Source organism: Delphinus delphis, chromosome 12 (genome assembly GCF_949987515.2).
Source record: "Delphinus delphis chromosome 12, mDelDel1.2, whole genome shotgun sequence".
NCBI classification, from domain to species: Eukaryota; Metazoa; Chordata; class Mammalia; order Artiodactyla; family Delphinidae; genus Delphinus; species Delphinus delphis.
The window spans coordinates 49,435,036-49,457,531 of NC_082694.2; the positions used below are offsets into that span (position 1 = coordinate 49,435,036).

The 22,496-nt window shown below is 38.8% G+C and overlaps 1 protein-coding gene across 24 annotated transcripts in view; it reads left to right on the forward strand.

Moving 5' to 3' along the window:
* NRXN1 (neurexin 1) overlaps nucleotides 1-22,496 on the forward strand; it is a 1,121,172-nt gene that overhangs the window by 1,046,755 nt on the left and 51,921 nt on the right. For 2 of the 24 annotated variants that reach the window (XM_060026650.1, XM_060026651.1), the window contains exon 1: nucleotides 19,773-19,892. The exons of the other annotated variants lie outside the window; for them this stretch is intronic. In XM_060026650.1, coding sequence (XP_059882633.1) covers nucleotides 19,860-19,892 — 33 coding nt within the window. In that variant the 5' untranslated portion in view covers nucleotides 19,773-19,859. Of the gene's footprint in view, nucleotides 1-19,772; nucleotides 19,893-22,496 lie in introns of those variants that run through there. 24 annotated transcript variants of the gene reach the window in all.

Genomic DNA, 22,496 nt, shown 5'->3' on the forward strand with positions numbered 1-22,496 from the left:
ATAATAAAATTTTGAACTGTTGGATTCCAAAATAAGAAAACGTGCCGTAGAGGCACCGGCTCCTCTGCTGGAGTCATCATCACACTGGAAAGAAAGTCTGGGCTCCAGCCATGTGCCTCCATAGGCAATAATGAGGAGAACTCCCATACTCTCCTTCCTTACTGCTTCCTGAGGGACTCCTCTTGTGAGAGGAACGGAAGGCGCCCCAGTGTGATTCTGGAGAAGCAGTGGTTTACTGCGCATACTTCATTACCCAGCTTCTGTGTGTCCCTGACGATAGTTCTCTCTGGGTTCAGGGCAGGAAAATTAGATAAGGCCATCTGATGGGCCTGTGACTTTCAAAGGTTGACACGAGGCAGCAAATATCACCGCCAATTCTTCTAAGACTCCTTCAAGATAAGCCAATGTATCATTCACTTGAGTTAAGGAGGTAAAGGTAGATATCAAAGACGTTTAGGGACAAAATTCAGAATCTTTGGGATTTTTATCTGCTACAAGTCATCACCCATCTTTTTCCTCTTTATTTTTTTTTGTGGTACGCAGGCCTCTCACTGCTGTGGCCTCTCCTATTGCGGAGCACAGGCTCCGGACGCACAGGCTCAGCGGCCATGGCTCACGGGCCCAGCCGCTCCGCGGCATGTGGGATCTTCCCGGACCGTGGCACGAACCCGTGTCCCCTGCATCGGCAGGCGGACTCTCAACCACTGCGCCACCAGGGAAGCCCTCCTGTTTATTTTTTTAAAAGTTCTCCAAATCTATTTATTTTAGACTTTTTTTCTGCATGTTTTTACTAAGTAGATAGGAGACCTTTACTTAGTACTTATTTATGACAACACCACCTTGATTGAGTTGTTCTGTCCAGACTGGGGTTTATTTTGTACTTTGTTACCACTGAGTTATCTACAAGCCAATAGAGAGAATTAGGAACCAAATCTCAACTGTTAAGTTAATAAGTGTGTACAGTTTTGAAGCTTGCTACTTGTGCTAACATTCCTGACAACATGGATTCTTTCATTCAATATCCAGTGCCTTCTCTGAATCAGGAATTAGGAATGATATGGTGAATAAGATTATCACTGACAGCAAGAACCCAATAGCTAGTAAAATCATCCTCCATTTATTCCTCCCTCCTCCTTACCCCCCAAATTAACCCACCAGTAAGCCCCACAACACTGACTTCAAAATAGTCCCTTCTACTCATCTCTACCACCACCACCCTGGGGCAAATCTCTGTCATCTCCTGCCTACACGGCAAAACCTCTTAACTCATTTCTCTGCTTCTCATCTGCTCCTCAACCCCCATAACACATTCTTCATTGATCATACAGGAGGATCTTTTAAATATGTATGTAAACCTATGTCATTATTCAGACTTCCGGTGATTTCCTATCACGCTTAGAATAAAGTCTCAGTCCCCCACCTAGACTGCAAAGCTCCCATGACTCTCTCCTGCCTTCTTTCTTCCTCACTGACCATTCTTGGGTCAAACTATCTGTCTTTCATACCTCAAACACTTTCCAACCTTAGGGCCTTGGCATAGTTGTTCCCTAGAACGTTTACACTCTCCCCAAAGATAGTCACAAATTGGCTTCTTTTGGTTGTTCAAGTCCAAGAGCCTTTCCACAAATACCCAATATAAAGGGCCCTCCCTTTTACCCTGTTGTATCACCCTTTCAAGTTTGTGTTGTTGTTTATTTATTGCTTCTTTGGTTGCATGCTTGGAAGAGAAGAGCAGTCCCTGAAATCTGGGAACTGGCTTAATCCACACAGTAAGGCCTGAATATCATTAGAAGCTGTCCTGGAGCTCACAGAAAGATCATGGTTTTTGCCTGTTGGACAGAAACTATCTCACGGAATACCAACATGAGGCAGGTTACTCTGAGACCATAAGCAAGCGGAACAAAACAAAGCCACATTATTATTTTGTTTAAAAACAGTTAAAATCAAGGTCCCTGTACAACCTACAAAATGTCAAACCATCTTTTGGTTAAAATGAGTGACTACCGCTTATCTACCAATCACAGGTCTGTCCTGACTCTAGTCTGCTCTTGCTATAGATAAGATTTATTGAGATACCTAGTCAATTGTAGAATTACCTCTACTTCCTGATAGCATCCAATCCAGAACAAAGCCCTGCTTTCTTAACCTTGCCCCAAGTTGACTAATACAAGCCCAAACTCTTAATAAGTATTTTCTAACACCCTCTTACTGAGATGCTTCATGATTCCCTATGATGTGTGTTCTGTCTTGCTATAAAAATTAATAAACCCAACTTGTTCAACTGAAGGCATGTTCCTAGTGATCTCTGGCCGGAGGGCATTGACAGTGGTGCATTGGTTGGCTCTTGGTTTTCTGACTTTCTAACTAGAAGATGGACTAGAGCAGGGCCTTGTCTTATTCACTGCTGTATCCAGAGTCTTAAATAGGTTTGCAATTTAGTAGACCCAACACATATTTGTTGAATGAATTGATCTTTTTTATATGGAGATTTAATAAGCCTTAGAGCATTGATTTTCGCATACAAATCCTTGGCCCAAAGACCCCAAGGTTCCACTTGGTGGACTGCAGCCTGAACCAGAAATGTACATCCTTTATTTGCTTTTCATAGGCTGATGGCACACAAGCCATTGAACTTAGATTTTCACAATACAATTAAGGGCTACCTATGAGATTATTAAGAATTAAACAACCTTAGCATTTATAAGCTAAAAATAGCATACAATTACACTTACTCAAAATTCAAACTGAATAATCTAGAGTCAGGCTGCCACATTTTGCTGGGCAACGTTTCCAAGCTCCCCCTGCACATGCATGTGAATGGGTAGTAGGAGTTCCTACCTGACTTGTGTTGTGTGTTGTTTTCATCTGGTAACAGTTTTGCTTTTTAAATTAATCTGTTATGAGTTTAGTTTCAACATTTACAATTTAGTTTATTTGAGTTTCTTGGTTAACTCTGTTGAATGGCACATAATTGCATCAACTAACATGTGTCAGTAAGAATTTCAGACATTTGTTTTACAGTTCAAATATTAATCATCCACAAACCTCCCCCCATCCCTGGCTTCCCAAATTTACTTGGACAGTGACACTTCAGTCCATTGTAAGTGTTCACAGGTAGGATAGGCAGGATTAGGGGCTCCTTTTCTACCTATGTGGGTCACAAGCAAAATCGGTTTAAGACGAAATACCTAAGAGAACTGTGTTTACTGAGCCACTGAGCCTTGAGGCCTTATGCTTTGTGATTCAGCCATGAGTTTACAAAATGTAGACTTCCTCTGAAAGCAGAAGACAACTAGACTAGCATACCTGCTGTCCTGTGAATCATGACAATCGAAAACCCAATTCAGATAAGTGACCCCACTTTTCACTTCCCAATCTAGCAGCTATTTTGTTTATCTACCCAGATTTTAGCAGGGAAGAGCCTTTTTTTTTAGTATATACTCTCTTTATGACAGAATAGTCAAAACAGTTATCTGCTTACCAATGCAACGGCAGGCACTAAGTCTCTTTCTGTGGGTTTTCACAGATTAGAAGATAAAAGAACCATTTTGTAAGAGTCAAAGAAATTATTTATTATGTAATAAAGCCTCTAATTTAGGAGGACTGTTTCATTCTTTAATATATATTTTGCCAACCATCCCACTCCGCAAGGATTCAGCAGGGATAATTGTAGAAATGTTTCATTTCTGAGTACTATGTGGGTGTCTCTCAAAGGATCTGATTTTGAAGTAGAATAAATAAAAATACTAATGATATTTGTTGCTTTTTTTCCCATTCATAGAGGTATGAAACTCTAGCTTTTAATTAATTCAAACTGCCATTTCCTTCCATGTTATTAGCTTTCAAATGTTTTATAATTATGAAACTACAAGTAAATACACAAATTAATTGGACCTTGAAATATTGTCTATCTGATGCATCAGGGCAATTTTTATGGGGAAAAAGTGTAATAATGACATCCCTAGAATTGGAGAATTCTAGCTTCTCATCTCATATTTCTCTTCCAAAATTCACAGGTGCTTCCTAAGGGGGGAAAAAGAACCCTTTGTCTCATCTGTAATAATTTCAGATACAATTAGCTTCTCCTTCTACTTAAGTAGAATGTTGACATAATGGGCTCAAAATTTGATGAACTGTACAAATGCTACTACAGTAAATAGTTTAAAGGTCATCAAAGGAGCCATAAGATATCATGAATTTTAATCAATCAGTAGGTCAATTAATCACATATTATATATCGATGCTATACTATGGTTCTAGGCAGGCCTACCATGCTGTAAATGACGCCTAAGATTTGTGAGACATGGTCTTCTCCATCAGGAAGCTTTCAATTAGAGAAACAAGGATAGCACATAGGTGTACTGAAGATAATAATAACATACCAAAAACTAATAATGAATGTAGTTTCTAAATATTATAGAAACTTTACAGCAGTGATTCTCAAAACCTTGGGGCATGAGTGGAGGAGGGGAGATCTCTGAGACCTTTTCAGTGAAGTCAAAACTATTTTCATAATAATATTAAGATTTTATTTGCCTTTTTATTCTCATTTTTTCCACAAGAGTACAGGGGAGTTTTTCAGAGACTAAATGACATGTAATTTTGCAACAGATTGAATGCAGAAACAGATATTAGCACCAAAATGTCTTGTATTAAACTGAATATTTAAAATATTTGCAAAAATGTAAAGCAATGCTGTGCTCTTTCTTCAAATATTTTTGTTTTTAAAAATAGCTATTTTGGGCTTCCCTGGTGGCTCAGTGGTTGAGAGTCCGCCTGCTGATGCACGGGACACGAGTTCGTGCCCCGGTCCGGGAAGATCCCACATGCCGCGGAGCGGCTGGGCCCGTGAGCCATGGCCGCTGAGCCTGCGTGTCCGGAGCCTGTGCTCCACAACGGGAGAGGCCACGACAGTGAGAGGCCCGCGTACCGCAAAAAAAAAAAAAAAAAGCTATTTTTTAAATGTATGTTTTATGTTAACATATAATATATTTACTCTTGTTATTTTTAAATGAATTAATAAATATTTAACAGTTTTTCACTTTTAATTTCTAATAGAGTATATATCCATAGATACAATCTCTATAAACAAAAGATGTTTGGAGTCTTTAGTCATTTTTAAGAGTGAAATGTTCCTTGAAACTAAAAAATTTAAGAGTTGCTGTTTTAGAGAAATGCAAGATTACTAATGATACACATATATGTCCTGCCTCTTCTGAGGTTCTAGACAATTTATCACCACACTAAAATCCAAGTAGCAGGTTATTAAGTAAACATCTTTTCAAACTTCACATAGTTTGTGATACTAGATCTTTTTCTTCTTTCATAATGCATTTTCTTCAGTGACTGGGCTTTTGATTTTCCCACACATCAAGCACATATCCTTGGGTCATGCCATGGGGTGATTCTGTACCATAATTTCTTACATACTGATATGTCCCAATCAGATGTGAAGTATGTTTTAAGTAACGTTAATAATTATGGTTTAACTTCCAAAATGAGTGAATAATTAAGTTTTTTGTTTGTCTTAAATAATCAGCAGAGTAGATTCAAGATTGTCTATGATAACATCTCTCTAATGCACTCGCATCCCCATATGCCTTCTTAGGTGAAAGAGAAAGGATGAGTTTGTAGCCAGCTTGCTGGGAATGTGCCTGGGAGTGTGTCATGCTTGTGAACTCCATTCATCATGCTTGTCACAGTTGAAATGAAGTTGAGAATCTCTAAGGCAACTAATGTAGCATTTATGGAAATGACTAAACTCAGAGCACACTAATGACTTAATTGTTTTTGATTGATCGAACTGGAGGTCACATACAAATGACAACTGAAAAAAAGCCTAGCCTTTTCCAAAGAGTACCACAAAATCTAGCCCATTGCAAAATGAAATGTAGCATCTTGCCAAGGCTTTGCATGAATCTATACCTAATTTGAAAATTTCTAAGTATGCATTTACCTGGCCAAAGTTTTTGACCTTTATTTAATATAGAACACTAATTGCTTCCACAGTGAGTGAGCCTGTGTCAAAAATAAATTATGTAGAACCGTAGAACTGAAACATTGTGTGCACTTAGCAGCAACTTCTTCATGTTAATAGTTCGTGATTATTACTATTTATTGACCATTGAATATGTGCCAGTTTTTCTGCTAAGTGTTATATATTATCTCATTTATACCTTATGGGAAATTTCAAAAGGTATGTGTTGCCATTATTCTCATTTTATGGATGAAGAAGCTGGGATTTAGAAAGTTTATGCTAACCAGCTGATCTAAGCCCCAAGCTTAGGTCATGAAACCAGATCTGTCTGATCTCACTGCCTGTGCTCTTACCACTGAATTACCCTCTCCCCTGTGGTCACATAGTACATGCATTTGATTAGCAAAAGTGATTCAGTTCCTTTATTTCACAGACAAGGACACATCAGCATAGGCAGATTAAATGGTTTATACAAAGTCACAAAATAAGAAACAAAATCTGTATCCCTTCATTTTGTTCCTTTCATGGACATCTGGAACTCAGTACAGGGTATGGACGTAGAAGTTATCTTTTGTCCCTAAAGTTTCAGAATGTTTACTATGTAATGTAATTTCTGTGGCATTTAAATTTTTTTTAATTTATTTATTTATTTTTGGCCATGTTGGGTCTTCGTTTCTGTGTGTGGGCCTTCTCTAGTTGCGGCGAGCAGGGACCACTCTTCATCACGGTACGCGGGCCTCTCACTGTCGTGGCCTCTCTTGTTGCGGAGCACAGGCTCCAGATGCGCAGGCTCAGTAGTTGTGGCTCACGGGCCTAGTTGCTCCGCAGCACGTGGGATCTTCCCAGACCAGGGCTCGAACCCGTGTCCCCTGCATTGGCAGGCAGATTCTCAACCACTGTGCCACCAGGGAAGCCCTGTGGCATTTATAATATACTGTGATAGAGAGAGAGAAAGGGAGAGGAAGAAAGAGAGAGAGAGAGAATGTAGGTGTGTATATGTGTGGTCTTGGAGAAGGACTCTGCCATATATACATATATATATATATTTTTTTTTTTTTGTATTACCCATAGTTCTTCATACCTAGTTAGGCCATAATATGTATTAGTTGAGTGACTGAGCGAGTGAATGGTCCACTGTGATGCTTTCCTGAGTGTAAATTATAGAAAGTACACCACCAGGTAGGAGGGAAAGCAACCCCCTCCCTCTGCCACCAATTTCAGTAAGAATCCTCTGATATTATTTGTTTTGCATATGGAATTATTTTTAAGTATTCTTTTGGAACAAATGTTTCTGTTGCCAGCAGTTTTTGCTTGTTTGTTTGCCTGTTTGTTTTTTAATCACCAGTCTAGTTTATACTGTTTAAAAGCTCATTTTCTCAGTTTGGTTAATTAACAAAATTCAGCGGGCTCTCATGAGTTTATTAGAATGAGGGTAAAATGTGATTCAAACTATGTGAGTACTGGCCCTGCTTTTTCCACTTCCTAACCATGATTCTGTGCTTTAGATTCCTTATCTTCCAAATTTTAAATGTGATATACTTGTTTTGTCTGCATTTCTTACCAGGTTTTGGTAAGGATAAAATGAGAGTGTGTATGTCAAAGTGTGTCAAAATGCATAAAGTGATATATAATATAAGAATAATTATTGATTATATATTATTAAATAATTCAGTGTCAGTGATTATTTTTAAATTTTCATTCTCTCTACAGTGGGGCCATGTACATGCTATAGTCTCCACAGGTAGACTTATAAATCCTGTTCACTAGTCCTAACATTTTACTCATAAAAGGTGCTTCTTTTTGAACTGGAAAGACACATTTTCTGACTCTGGTGTACCCAGAAGTTGTTATCTAAAGGATTCAGAGAATTAATTCCCAACAAGTCACAGAACTGTGCCACCAAGACCTGAAAGTAGATCAGTAAAAATATAAAAATATAGAGCTACAGGGCTTCCCTGGTGGCGCAGTGGTTGAGAGTCCGCCTGCCGATGCAGGGGACATGGGTTCATGCCCCGGTCCGGGAAGATCCCACATGCCGCGGAGCGGCTGGGCCCGTGAGCCATGGCCGCTGAGCCTGCGCGTCCGGAGCCTGTGCTCCGCAACGGGAGAGTCCACAACAGTGAGAGGCCCGCTTACCGCTAAAAAAAAAAAAAAATATTATATATATATATATATAGAGAGAGAGAGAGAGAGAGAGAGAGAGAGAGAGAGAGAAGAGAGAGAGAGAAAGAGAGAGAGAGAGAGCGCTACAAAATATACAAATGTAAAAAAATACATAAATATTACAAAACAGACCTACAAAAATACAAATGTTCCTAGGACTAGGTGGCCTATAATAGAGTTGATGAAAGAAGGCATTTTACCCAGAGATACAGCAAGAGGCTTGGGTGTGCAGCACGTTGACACATTCATTTATTCATTCGTTCATTCCTCATTCACTTAACAAACATTTATTGAATGTCTACTATATGCCAGGCCCTGTGCCAGAGGCTCTAAGGATGAAGTGGACAGGGGTCCAACTTTACAGGTCCTAATAATCCAGGAAGAAGAAAAAGAAAGATACAAACAACTACAACAAACAGAATTTTTTAAGTGCTAAAAATGGTATTATTACAAATTACTATGGGAACATGATGGAAATCATGACTAACTCTGCCTAGGGACTTTGAGAAGCCTGCAAGGAAGGGTAGCACTTGAGCTTGATATAAAACAATGTGTAGGAGTTTACCAGAGTTTTTTTTTTTAAATGGAAAAAGGGCATCTCCAGATAGAAAAGAACATGTTCACACCAGTGAAGATGTAATAGAACATAGCATGCTGGAGACAATGTGAAAATTAGAACAAATCTTTGAAAACTGCTTTGGCAGATTGTTTCAAGATCTATAAAAACACTTATGTTGTTAGACCAGTAATCCCACTTTGGGGAATTTATCTTATGAAAAAAAAAAAATTCAAAGGAAGAAAAGTGTTATTTACAATAGCATAAATACAAAATAGAAATGAATGCATTATCCAAAAACATTCAAAATAATTATGTGAATTATAGCACACCAGTTTGTCTGTTGTATTTCCATTAGAATGATAATAATGATGTTCTAGGTCAAGATGGAAAATGTATATGCTATTTTATTAAATTATAAAACTATATCTTTATTATTGTAGCTATTTTTCAATTAATTGTTATTGGAGTATAGTTGATTTACAGTGTTGTGTTAGTTTCTGCTGTACAGCAAAATGAATCAGTTATGCATATATCTACTCTTTCTTACATTCTTTTCCCATATAGGTCATTACAGAGTATTGAGTAGAGTTCCCTGTGCTATGCAGTAGGTTCTTACTAGTTATCTCTTTTACATATAGTAATGTGTATATGTCAGCCCCAATCTCCCAATTTATCTGGCATTTCCCCCTTGGTAACCATAAGTTTGTTTTCTACATTTGTGACTCTGTTTCTGTTTTACAGATAAGTTCATTTGTACCAGTTTTTTAGATTCCACATATAAGCAATATCATATGACATTTGTCTTTCTGTGTCTGACTTACTTCACTCAGTATGACCATCTCTAGGTCCATCCCTGTCACTGCAAATGGCATTATTTCGATCTTTTTTTATGGCTAATATTCCATTGTATATATGTACTACATCTTCTTTTCCATTCATCTGTCAGTGGACATTTAGGTTGCTTCCATGTCCTGGCTATCATAAACGGTGCTGCAGTAAACATTGGGGTGCATGTATCTTTTCAAATTATGGTTTTCTCTGGATGTATGCCCAGGAGTGGGAGTGCTGGGCCATATGTTAGCTCTATGTTTAGTTTTTTAAGGAAATTCCATACTGTTCTCCATAGTGGCTGCATCCGTTTACATTCCCACCAACAGTGCAAGAGGGTTCCCTTTTCTCCACACCCTCTCCAGCATTTATTGTGTGTAGATTTTTTTGATGATGGCAATTCTGACTGGTGTGAGGTGATACCTCGTTTTCGTTTTGATTTGCACTTCTCTAATGATTAGTGATGTTGAGCATCTTTTCATGTGCCTCTTGGCCATCTGTCTGTCTTCTTTGGAGAAATGTCTATTTAGATCTTCTGCCCATTTTTTTGATTGGGCTGTTTTTTGGATATTGAGCTTCATGAACTGTTTGTATATTTTGGAGATTAATCCCTTGTCGGTCTCTTCATTTGCAAATATTTTCTCCCATTCTGTGGGTTGTCTTTTTGTTTTGTTTACGGTTTTCTTTGCTGTATTATTGCAACTATTTAAAATTATGTGTGTGTACAGATAAGAAATAGAAAAGAATGTGAAATGAAAATCAAAACACTAACAACAGCATCAACAGCAACAGAAAGGTTTGTGAAGGTAGTGGGATTGTGACTGAATTTTTTTCATAGATTTACTTTGTTGTGGTGATCATATTTACTAATTCAACTAATGTGTATTGACCATTTCTTATGTGTTATAAGCATTGCTTGGTCCTCCAGTTGAAAAGATAAAGGAGCTTATCATTTATATAATAAATTCTAAATTTTTAAAGAAAAGCACTTTTACACTTTCAGGCCTTTCCTAAAATAACTCTACCATCTTTCTAGATCCAAATTGAATGCAATCTGTTGCAGGAAATCTATTCATAATCTATTCATCCCATCATTTCTAAGCTCTCTCTAGATTTTCCAGCCTTCTATCCCCCATTATGAAAGGTATCATGCTGTAGGAGTTCAGTTGGGTAATCCAATTGAATTGGATTATCCAGTCCAAGGCTGGTGTCACGGTGGGAAGTGGCTGGATGCAGGAAGGGGGCATACATAGATGTGTGTCTCACACTGAGGCCCATAACCACCTGCATCCGAATCCCCAGGAGTAGAGGTTAAGTATGCAGTTTTTCACCGTCATCCCTAGAAATTATAATTAAGTCCACCAGGGTGGGGTCATAAAATTGCATTTTTAACAAACACTCAAATTCTTTGGCATCTTAAGTTTGGGAAAGAATTGCTATAAATATTAAGTCTACATGAAATAAGTGCTTCTGCCAGCTGCAGTTTGCTCATGGAACTTTACAGTATATTTGTATGAGTGAAAACTTGCAACTCCTTTTCACGGATTTTCTTATAATGTTATATTTAGTCCACGATGAGCTTTGTTTCCAACTTAGGTTTCACGATTTTGTTAATGGAAAACATTTACTCCTGATAAGTAAAAATGTGGATTCTTCATGTGCGCATGCTTGTGTGCATGCATAGGATTGTGAAGTCATGTGTAACTGTCAGTGTAGGTATCTTTTCAAAGTCATTCTTGTTGCTTAAAATATTGTGTGGTCCATTATCAGTGCGGGAGGTGGGGAAGTGGAGGGGAAGGGGACTCACATTTTATAATGTCTGAAAAACTGTACTCACTGAAAAACAAGTTTCTCACAAGGTCTATTAATGCACCTCAGCTACATGTAATGTTTTGCACTGTTTCTTTCCTTTTGTTCTTTTCTTTCTTGCCTCTCTCTCCTTTCCCTCTTTCCTTCTAACAGACTGGACCATGGACTATGGCTTTTGTTGATTAATGCTTTTCATTAATCAGCGACGAAAACTATTTTTGATCACTGGTGTCTGGTAAAAGGCATTGTCCTACTCACAACATCCTGAAAGAATCGGTTCCTTATTAAACCTGTCCCTTGAGTCTTGAGTTTGGATCAGTGTGAACAGTTAGTCATCCTTATGTTGAAATAAAATAAATGTATAGTATGCCAAAAAGCTCAGAAATTTTTAAAAAATGAGTTAAGGACTGGCAGTAGACATCCTTTCAGCACCATTTTTACCCTTTGGTCTTAAACTGCCCAACCTAGAAGCCAGCTGGGAGAAAACAGTGACCGGAGGATTTCTGTACACTGCACTGTCCCTTCATCTTCATGTGTCATTGTTGTGCATGAAATAGATTTGGTATGTCTTTCTGGGTGGTTTTATTCTCTTAAACCATTAAAGAAGCTTTGATGTGATGCTAGTGGGTTCTGATCTCACTAACCTAAAGGAAAGCTTGCCTTCTCTAGACTTCTAGAGAGCTATCCTAAGAAAACCCTTAGTACAAATGAATTCTTAGGACATGCAAAAAGACCCTGCCTGGACATCTGCATAGTCATGGTTTCTAATGGCAGCAGTGAGATAGGGACCAATTCAGCCAAGTGTCATTTCTATCTGTGGCTATAAAAGGGTCACCCCTATTCTTGTAAACGCTACTATTTGCACATTTCTTCTATGCACATTAATTTTCCTTGCTCAAAAATATTTTCAACTAAAATATCCTTTATGTTGTAAAATCCAGTTTAGGAAGCTATCCCTTCATAGATGACTCTAAAGCACCTGCATTTTTCTTTTTTACTGTGCCACTGGTCTCTGTTCTAATTCTCTCTTGGTGAACACTATTCCTACCACTCTTTAAATTTTATTCCCTAAAAAACAAGCTTCCCATTTCCATTCATGAGAAATCCTGTTGACATGACTCTTCATGAAAAGGAATTCTGAACTTGAAACTCTAAGGTGATCTTGAGGTTCTTATATTATGGAGAGGGGATGCCTATCAACAATGTAGATTTTGGGGATCTATCCAAGTAAGAGAATCAGTCTCCAGGGAAGGGCCCAGGAATCTGAATATTTAACTTGTTCCTTCTTGGTTCTTATGCGTACTAAACTTTGAGGACAGAGAGTCTAGAGCAAGCACTAGGAGTGGTATTGATTTGGAAAGAACATTTGATATGTAGTCAATAGACTTTTAATTGCTAACTTCATGGATATAGGTGATATTTAATCCCTCTGAGTATCAATTTCTTTTATTTTCAACATTAGTTTAATACATTTTAGAATACAGTGTTATGGAAAAGATTATATAAGGCAGTGGGGTTTTTGCTTGTGTTTTCACTTTGCAAAAAGCGTGCATAACTAGAGAAATAATCGGTGTAAAAAAACAAAACCCCGGGCTTCCCTGGTGGCGCAGTGGTTGAGAGTCCGCCTGCCGATGCAGGGGACACGGGTTCGTGCCCCGGCCCGGGAAGATCCCACATGTCGTGGAGCGGCTGGGACCGTGAGCCATGGCCGCTGAGCCTGCGCGTCAGGAGCCGTGGCCGCTGAGGCTGCGCGTCCGGAGCCTGTGCTCCGCAATGGGAGAGGCCACAACACTGAGAGGCCCACGTACCGGGAAAAAAAAAAAAAATAACCCACATGAATAAGGTTGCAGAAAACCGACACATAAGATTTAGAATATGAGAAATTTTACTCATTTAGACATTAATTCACTTCCTGCCTCTAACCTGTACTTGCAAATATTAAATTAGTAGTTAACAGGAGTGTAGTGGCACTCCATGGTGTCAAACTAGGGCTGCCATTGTAGGGGAAAAAAAATAAAATAAAATTTAAAACTAAGGTAATCCACTATGATTTTCTACCATTTCTATTTGTTCTCTTAAAAAAGGAAAATGGTCCAGAATATTTCCTATTCTATATTCTCTCACAACTAGAGCTTACTTCCTGACATATGTCTTTTAAAAGTCACTCATGCATCCTACTTCCCATTCATCATCACTGTGGTGAAAGTACAGACAAGAGAATTTGCATATAAAACAATTTTCAGCCACCACTCATATTCTTGTGAAAGGAGGAGACTCAAAGCTGCTTCTTTTGTATTTCATAGCCTATCAATGCCCAGTGGAGGATCATACTCTCTTTCCTGGGTAGCAAAAGCTTTCCATGCCTTAATCCAGCATCAGTGTGGGAGGGAGGAGGCTTTGGAGCCATCTACTGTCTCTTATTTGACATCAACGTTTCCCCTTCCTCTAAGTTTTACTCTGGTTAATAATTATGGTGATTTTTAAAATCTTGAAACTTGCCAATATCATGTTGATCCATTGACTGGAATGGGACAGAATCCCACTGTAACTTAATTTAAGCCAAGTTATTTAACCTCTCTGCCTCAAAATCCTTCATCCATAAAATGAAGGAGTTGGTCTATGCAAGCCATACGAGCTCTTGGAGTTGTAAAAACCCTTCTGGTTTTAAGAGAACTGTGACATGGAATATGCTCCCACACCACAGAGTACGTGGTAATATCTAGATCTGTGGCTCTTTTCTCTGATCTCTCTCTCTCTCTCTCTCCCTCCCTCCCTCCCTCCCTCCCTCCCTCCCTCTCTCTCTCTCTCTCTCTCTCTCTCTCTCTCCTGCTTTCCTGCAATATTTCCCTGTTACAAAGAGCATTAATGTGGCTTGAAGCTGCTCCAGTGTCACAGTGTTCCAGGTGGCTCTGTATCTCAGCCCTGTTGCACTGACGCACAGGCTTGGCCAAGTGTGGAAATTGGCATGACAGGAGTCACAGAGGGAAAGTGCCTGAAGCTGGTTCTGAGAACTCTGTTCCTAAAAACTTAATCTATGGATAGAAAGACGGGGTGGGGTCCTGGAGACAAGAATCACTAACCTCCTTGCTAGTGGGATATGGTGACACTCTGCAAGCTGTGGTGGGGCGTGGGGAGGGGTCCAAAAGGGGATTTATTCGCTTGCTTGTTTACAAGTCTAACTTTGTGGACTCTAAGTAGCCTAAGAAGTATAATTTGAGGGTCACAAAAGCCCCCTCCCCTCACGTAGTCCCTCAGAGAGCCCTCCTGTGATCCCTGTAAATATTACTTTTCCTGGCCACATCTTCACAAATTCAAATATGAAAAGGAATAAGGACCTCAAGCCTTTTATATTGTTAATTTCAATGGGATTAATTTCTCAGACCCTTTGTTTAAATATAAACCTCCATGGAGAATGGATTACTTGACCTATTAACAGCATTCGAGCAAGTTGATGCCAGTGTGTTTTCTGACACACTTTTTACCACAGGCTTCCAGATCACCACACTTTGCTTTTCCTCCTAGCCTCATCCTCATTTGCTGTTTCTTCCTCTTCTCCATGACTTCTTAACTTTGGAGTGACCCACAGCCTTGGGCCTTGGTTATCCTCTTCTCTCCATCTAAACTTCCTTCCTTGCCACATCACAATATATACAGAATACTTTTTCTTTTTTAACCTGTTTGTAAGTAAGGTAGAAAAGCCCAGTGTTTAGAGCGTGGTTTCTCAGTCTCAGTACTATGGACATCTAGGGCCAGATAACTCTTTGATGTAGGAGCTGTCCTGTACATTTTAAGATGATTAGCAGCGTCCTTGGCTACTACCCACTAGATGCTAGGAACACTTCCCCCAGTTGTGACAACGATAAATGTTTCCGTACATTGTCAAATGTTCCCTTGGGGACAAAATCACCCCCCCCCATAAACCATGATTTAGAATAATTGGGGGTAAAACAAAAAAATTCTTGAATAATGCATATTAGAAGCCTTTCACTAAATTTGGCCAATTCTTTTTTTAAAGTTTATATCTCTTAAAGTTATAAGAATCTGAATAACAACAGCAAAAGAGTTAAAAATAGAATCTCTAAGCCACGTTCTGGTTTGGGGATAAAACAAGCTTGTGCCAGGTAGGAACCAGAAGAAAATGGATTTCATCTTGTCCTTAACCCTATACCATTATTGGTTAAAAAAAAAAAAAAAAAATTGCACATCATCTTGCTCTTAAAGCAGCAGTAAACAATATCCTAAATTAAGATTCGAGTTTAGCTCTGCCATTTCTTGCCAGTTGCATCCTTCTGAGAAAACTAAGTTTTGAAAGAGTTAATTCACCCAAGTTCAGGTAACTAGTCAAATCCTTTATTTCTCAGTCCTCCACATTCCTACCTCTAAGAATCAGAGATGATTCAGGTGAATTGTCGCTAGAAGTTGTAAAGCTCTTTAACACACGTAAGTTTGCACTGTTATCTGCATTCAGAGATGACAGAACCGGAAGTTAGTATGGGATGTGGAGGTCTTCAGCTAAGACTGCCAGAGCCTATACCTAGCAGCCCTCTTCTTGCCCACATGTACTCAGTGTTCTTTGCATGAAAAAAAACAGGCCACCCTTCCCTCTGTCTGTCCTCCTTTCCCCTCAACAGTTTTGCTTAAAACATCTACCAATCACGTCCTTTTAACCATAAATGAACATAGGTGCCATCATTTACATTATTTAATAATTTTAAATTAGAAGAGGAATACATACACTTGATTTGAAAAATGTCCAGGATGGTACCTATTAAAACTAGGCTATGGTCCCACCTTTGAACTCAGCTCCCCTCCTCAGATTTAACCACTATTAACTGATACTTTATGTCCTGACACAAATTTCCTTTGCATATGCAGCTATGTATTTGTGTGTGTAAATGCGTGTGTGTATATAGCCTTTAAACAATTTTAAATTTGTACCTTTAATTTTTGTTTACATAACAATATATCTTAGCGATCTCTTCATATACGCATATTTGAATTTACCACATTCTATATTACAGCTACACAGTATCCGGACTGTAAAACTGTAATTTATCTCATCAGTTCATTATTGATGAGTAGGTGGTTTCCAGTTTTTGGCTATTACAATAGTTCAATAAATAGGTTTAATGTCAGTGTTTCATGATAGTTGTTTTCTTTTTGATAAATGCTCTGAGCCTTAATCTTTTCTTTTAAAAGAATGAAGTTTGGTTGTTGAGGGTCATGTTATTGAATAAATAGGCCAAATGGAGAGAGTGGGCACAAAACAATATATATTTTAAAGAACTTAAGAAATGCTTTTTTATTTCCTTAGAGTCAACACTGAATAAAGGAGAGAGGAAAGGAATTTGCAAAACAAAAACTTGACAGAGTCCATTCTTTCCAGGATGGAAAGACAAAATGAGCTTTGGAATTTCAGCATTCTAAACCTCAGTGGCACTTTACTTTCTTATGGCATACCTATCATGATTTATTCTCAGATTTTTTTCTTAGTAGTATTGAGTGACTCTAAACGGGGTTAGAATTAGTCCTTGAAAATGCATGGAGATAATGAAAACTGGGCCATAAAGAACAATAGAGGTTCCCCAGGTCCTCTTTGTGATATAAAGGTTATTCCCGAAGATCATTCAATGTTTCTTTTAAGCTTTTTAAAAAGTATCCCCATGATACTGCCATTTGAAACACACCATAGTCTCACAACTTACAACCTTCCTTGTCAGACAGGATACAATCATCTCAGTTACCTTGAACTGTGCAACATGTCTGCTATTACAGAATGATCAATAAATGCAGATGTATTGGGAATATATTTCCATATGGTATTCCAGATGTGGAGCCTTTGCTTACGAAAGGATTACTTTACATTTTAGAGGAAAGGCAAAAAATAAGTACATATTTCCAACACTGGATAACTCATTTATTTTTCTGGCTTTGGGAAGCAGGATGTGTACATCCTTTGGTGCTTGTTTGTTTGTATTTTTATTTTTTGTTGTTTTATTTTGTTTGTATTTTTTAACATCTTTATTGGAGTATAATTGCTTTACAATGGTGTGTTACTTTCTGCTTTATAACAAAGTGAATCAGCTATACATATACATATATCCCCATATCTCCTCCCTCTTGCATCTCCCTCCCACCCTCCCTATCCCACCCCTCTAGGTGGTCACAAAGCACCGAGCTGATCTCCCTGTGCCATGTGGCTGCTTCCCACTAGCTATCTATTTTACATTTGGTAGTATATATAAGTCCATGCCGCTCTCTCACTTCATCGCAGTTTACCCTTCCCCCTCCCCGTGTCCTCAAGTCCATTCTCTACGTCTGCGTCTTTATTCATGTCCTGCCCCTAGGTTCTTCAGAACCTTTTTTTTTTTTTAGATTCCATATATATGTGTTAGCATACGGTATTTGTTTTTCTCTTTCTGACTTCTTTCACTCTGTATGACAGACTCTAGGTCCATCCACCTCACCACAAATAACTCAATTTCATTTCTTTTTATGGCTAAGTAATATTCCATTGTATATATATGTGCCACATCTTCTTTATCCATTCATCCGATGATGGACACTTAGGTTGCTTCCATCTCCTGGCTGTTGTAAATAGAGTTACAGTGAACATTGTGGTACATGACTCTTTTTGAATTATGGTTTTCTCAGGGTATATGCCCAGTAGTGGGATTGCTGGGTCATATGGTAGTTCTGTTTTTAGTTTTGGTTTTTTTTTTTGTGGTACACGGGGCTCTCACTGTTGTGGCCTCTCCCATTGCGGAGCACAGGCTCCAGACGCACAGGCTCAGCAGCCATGGCTTACGGGCCCAGCCGCTCCGTGGCATGTGGGATCTTCCCGGACCGGGGCACGATCCCGTGTCCCCTGCATCGGCAGACAGACTCTCAACCACTGCGCCACCAGGGAAGCCCTGTTTTTAGTTTTTTAAGGAACCTCCCTACTCTTCTCCACAGTAGCTGTATCAATTTACATTCCCACGAACAGTGCAAGAGGGTTCCCTTTTCTCCACACCCTCTCCAGCATTTATTGTTTGTAGATTTTTTGATGATGGCCATTCTGACTGGTGTGAGGTGATACCTCATTGTAGTTTTGATTTGCATTTCTCTGTGATTAGTGGTGTTGAGCATCATTTCATGTGTTTGTTGACAATCTGTGTATCTTCTTTGGAGAAATGTCTGTTTAGGTCTTCTGCCCATTTTTGGATTGGATTGTTTGTTTTTTTGATATTGAGCTGCATGAGCTGCTTGTAAATTTTGGAGATTAATCCTTTGTCAGTTGCTTCGTTTGCAAATATTTTCTCCCATTCTGAGGGTTGTCTTTTCCTCGTTTATGGTTTCCTCTGCTGTGCAAAAACTTTGAAGTTTCATTAGGTCCCATTTGTTTATTTTTGTTTTTATTTCCATTTCTCTAGGAGGTGGGTCAAAAAGGATCTTGCTGTGGTTTATGTCATAGTGTTCTGCCTATGCTTTCCTCTAAGAGTTTTATAGTGTCTGACCTTAACATTTAGGTCTTTAATCCATTTTGAGTTTATTTTTGTGTATGGTATCAAGGAGTGTTCTAATTTCACTCTTTCGCATGTAGCTGTCCAGTTTTCCCAGCACCACTTATTGAAGAGGCTGTCTTTTCTCCATTGTATATTCGTGCCTCCTTTATCAAAAATAAGGTGACCTTGTTTGTCTTTTTAACGATCGATAACATGGCATATTTATTGGGACTTAAATTGTCTTTAAAGAGAAACAGCTCTAATTGGCAAAAAAAAAAGCATAGTAATGTATTTCTTAATGTTGCATAATTGCCTATACAAAATTATCCCATAACAATACTCATTATAAACGGGGCATTCAAAAAATGCCGTTCATTAACTTGAAAATAAAATTACAATTACAAAGCTTTGAGCCGATTCTGTTAGGAGGGTTGCATGCTAATTGCACAGTTTAAGGCTTCTAATTTAATATTAGGTGAAAAGGTGATAATCATCTGAAGGGAAGCACATAAGAAGAGTTGAAGGGTTGGGATGTTAAAAAGTAGTTTCCTTTCTGTTGAGCTGTCACATTGGATTACAAAGGAATACAGAGAAAAATTCCTGTGCATGAAAATAGGTCTTTATTTGGGTCCGGGTTTAGGGGAATGTCCGTTTCCCTACGCAGTCACAGTAGGGGAGCAAATTTGACAGCAGAGACTGCCAAGACTTTTTGAGCTGGGCACGGGCTGGTCTGTCTACCAACAGCCTCGTCAACTGCAGACGGAACTGCAGCATCCCTTCCTGCAGTAGTGCATCAGCCATTGGCTCATTGGTGACACGTGACTGATAGAGCCTTTTCTGTGTGTTTCCTCGCCCATCTGTGTGCAGGGCACTGATAGGCCAGGCTGATGCGCAGGCAATTTATCATCTTGATCTCCCACTGAGTCAGGGAGCTCTCCTGTCACCAGTATTGATTTCAGAGGATGGACTAAATTTCCTAGGATTTCCATTAAGAATTAAGAAAAAAGCTCTAAGCACGCAGGGTAGCCAGACAGACATGGATATGAGATGGCACTGTGAAAACTCGCAGGTAGCTTCTTCTATCACAGCCGGTGCTCAGCACAGCTTAGAACTGCAGCATGCAGGGTTTAAGATACCAGGAGCCTAAGAACAGTAATAATGAAAATAAGAATAAACTCTTTTGGATAAACTAATTTTAAGATTTATATTAAAATGTTTCTTCTTGGAGATTGCATGTCAAATTTATGCACGCTCTGTATGCAACGTAGAAAGGTTGTTTTAAATTTTTAAATGTCCTTAAACCCTGAGCATGGTTGCTTCTACTTTTGTTTGTGGCGTGAGCTTCAGATGTCTTATGAGCATGCTTGTGGCAGAGACAACCAAAAATTGTGGGGGGGTGTGTTTATATATATGTATTAAGTTGATTCGAGTAAAAGCATGAATAAAAGCTGCTTTCAAGACTTGCCAGACTGCTTTATTATTGTTAGTGACTTGGTGATGATTTTGCCTAAATATGCTTAGATTCTGACCATGCATGCTTTTGTGGCAGAGTGGGTTTTCGTTGAGAATTCGTAAAGGTGTAATGTGTGAATTAAATGTATGTTTTGTGCCACAGAAAATGTATTAGTGATTATTAAACCTGATTAATTAATGGAAATATTTCATGATGGTAAAATTTGAGTAACACTTATTTACACTAATTCTGCTTACTAAAAAAAATGCATGTCTGGGATTACTGAACGTTTTTATATTTTTGAAATATAAATTTTGATTATTTCAGAGACAGTAAGATTTCAGTTTTTTAAAATGCATCCGAGGTGAGAGAATTAGAGACTTTTTTTTTGATTTTAGCCTAAGAGAGGATTCTAAAAGTGCTGTTTGCGTATTCGAGACATCATGTGCATGTTAATGAGTGTGAATTCTTCGGATAATTGTTTGATAGTCTTCTAGCTATCCTTATTCTCCTGAAGAGGAGAAAAGCCTTGGCATTCAAGTATTTCCTAGGCCCATGGGAATTAGAGCCAGCAAAAGCAAGAGTATGGCCAGATGGGATTGGCATGCTTGGCTGGGAGAGGAAACAATAGGCGGGGGCGGAGCAGATGGAGAACAGAAGGGATTGAGTCTCAGAAAAGGGGAGGGGGGAGGGGAGGAGTAGGCTTAATAGTGAAGGAAGCCTGGCCCCTCTTTTCAAGGGAACTTCTGATTGCATCTTCCTTTAAGTATGAGATAGAATGTCATGTCTGTTGTGACAACTATTTTTCATTGAATTAGGTAACCCCTGCTTCATAGATTAGGAAAGAAATCCCGTGAATAGAAGGTACTTTACCAGATTATAAATGGTGTGCTCTTTGCTGTTGTTTGTAACCTTTTTCTCTTTGCCATATTCAGGAAGAGTATTCAATAGGAGCAGAATTCAAATTAAGCTGTCATATTATTTGAGTCATTGGTATCTTCATATAAATATGGCAATAACTACTAAACTTATTTATCAGACTTTAACGATTCAAGCATCAATAGGGCTTGCTGACTCTTTCCCTAAGTAAGCTTTGAATTATGAAAACATTAGGAGCTCATGCTGACTAATCTACTGATTTTTCACTTCTGGCTTATAAATAGATGTTCATTTCTAGAATAACTTTAAATGTTTTATTTAAGTATTTGTTGACTTTATCCTGAAGGCTGGGGGCTTGACCAATGCCCAGTTCAAATTCTGCAATGAAATTAATCAAGGCTTCTGTCACCCAAGGGCACAGTCTTTGCCCAGAAGGGTCATAGGACTGAAAAAGAATGAAAAATCAATTTACTTCTGAATTCTGTGATTTCAATGATTATTTCAAAATCCTGTGGTGAACCCAGACACAATTTCCAGTCCTGAGTACAACTGAATTTTACCAAAATCATGCTGCCAAAATGTACCAATGAAACACAAATTTTAAAAGTTTAAGTACACATCTCTTACTCTGTGGGTCACCCACAGCTCTCTTAATCGTTTGGTTGGTGGACCTTGTGTATGGAGAGAATTTCCATTTTCCAAAGGAAATTTAGCCGTGTTGCATGTCTCTTTTGACTGCCTGTTGAACCTTGGCTTGACAAGGAATTATGACATAGGTAAAGGGAATGAAAACCTTTACCTTTGGGCTTCCCTGGTGGCGCGGTGGTTGAGAGTCCGCCTGCGCATGTAGGGGACACGGGTTCGTGCCCTGGTCCGGGAAGATTCCACATGCCGCGGACTGGCTAGGCCTGTGAGCCATGTGCGCGCTGAGCCTGCGCGTCCGGAGCCTGTGCTCCACAACGGGAGAGGGCAAAACAGTGAGAGGCCCGCGTACTGCAAAAAAAAATAAAATAAAATAAAACCTTTACCTTTAATATCCTAAGATACATTTAGGATAATTTATTCAAATCATTTATATTGATTTTCCCAGAGTTAACGAATGAGACCAATTTCGTATACTTTCTCCAGTCCTTTTCTTCCAATGCCCTGTTCTTAGAAATTAAAGAGTCCACTAAGCAACAAAATTCTCCTCACTTGGCAAATTCCCTCTAACGTTTTTAGAAAGAAATAGTGCCTACAGACAGATCTTCGGACAGATATTTATATTTTGGAGGGTTGACTGGTGTTTATTAAGCAAGATAACCCAGTGTTAAAGAATAAATATTTTCACTCACTTTGCAC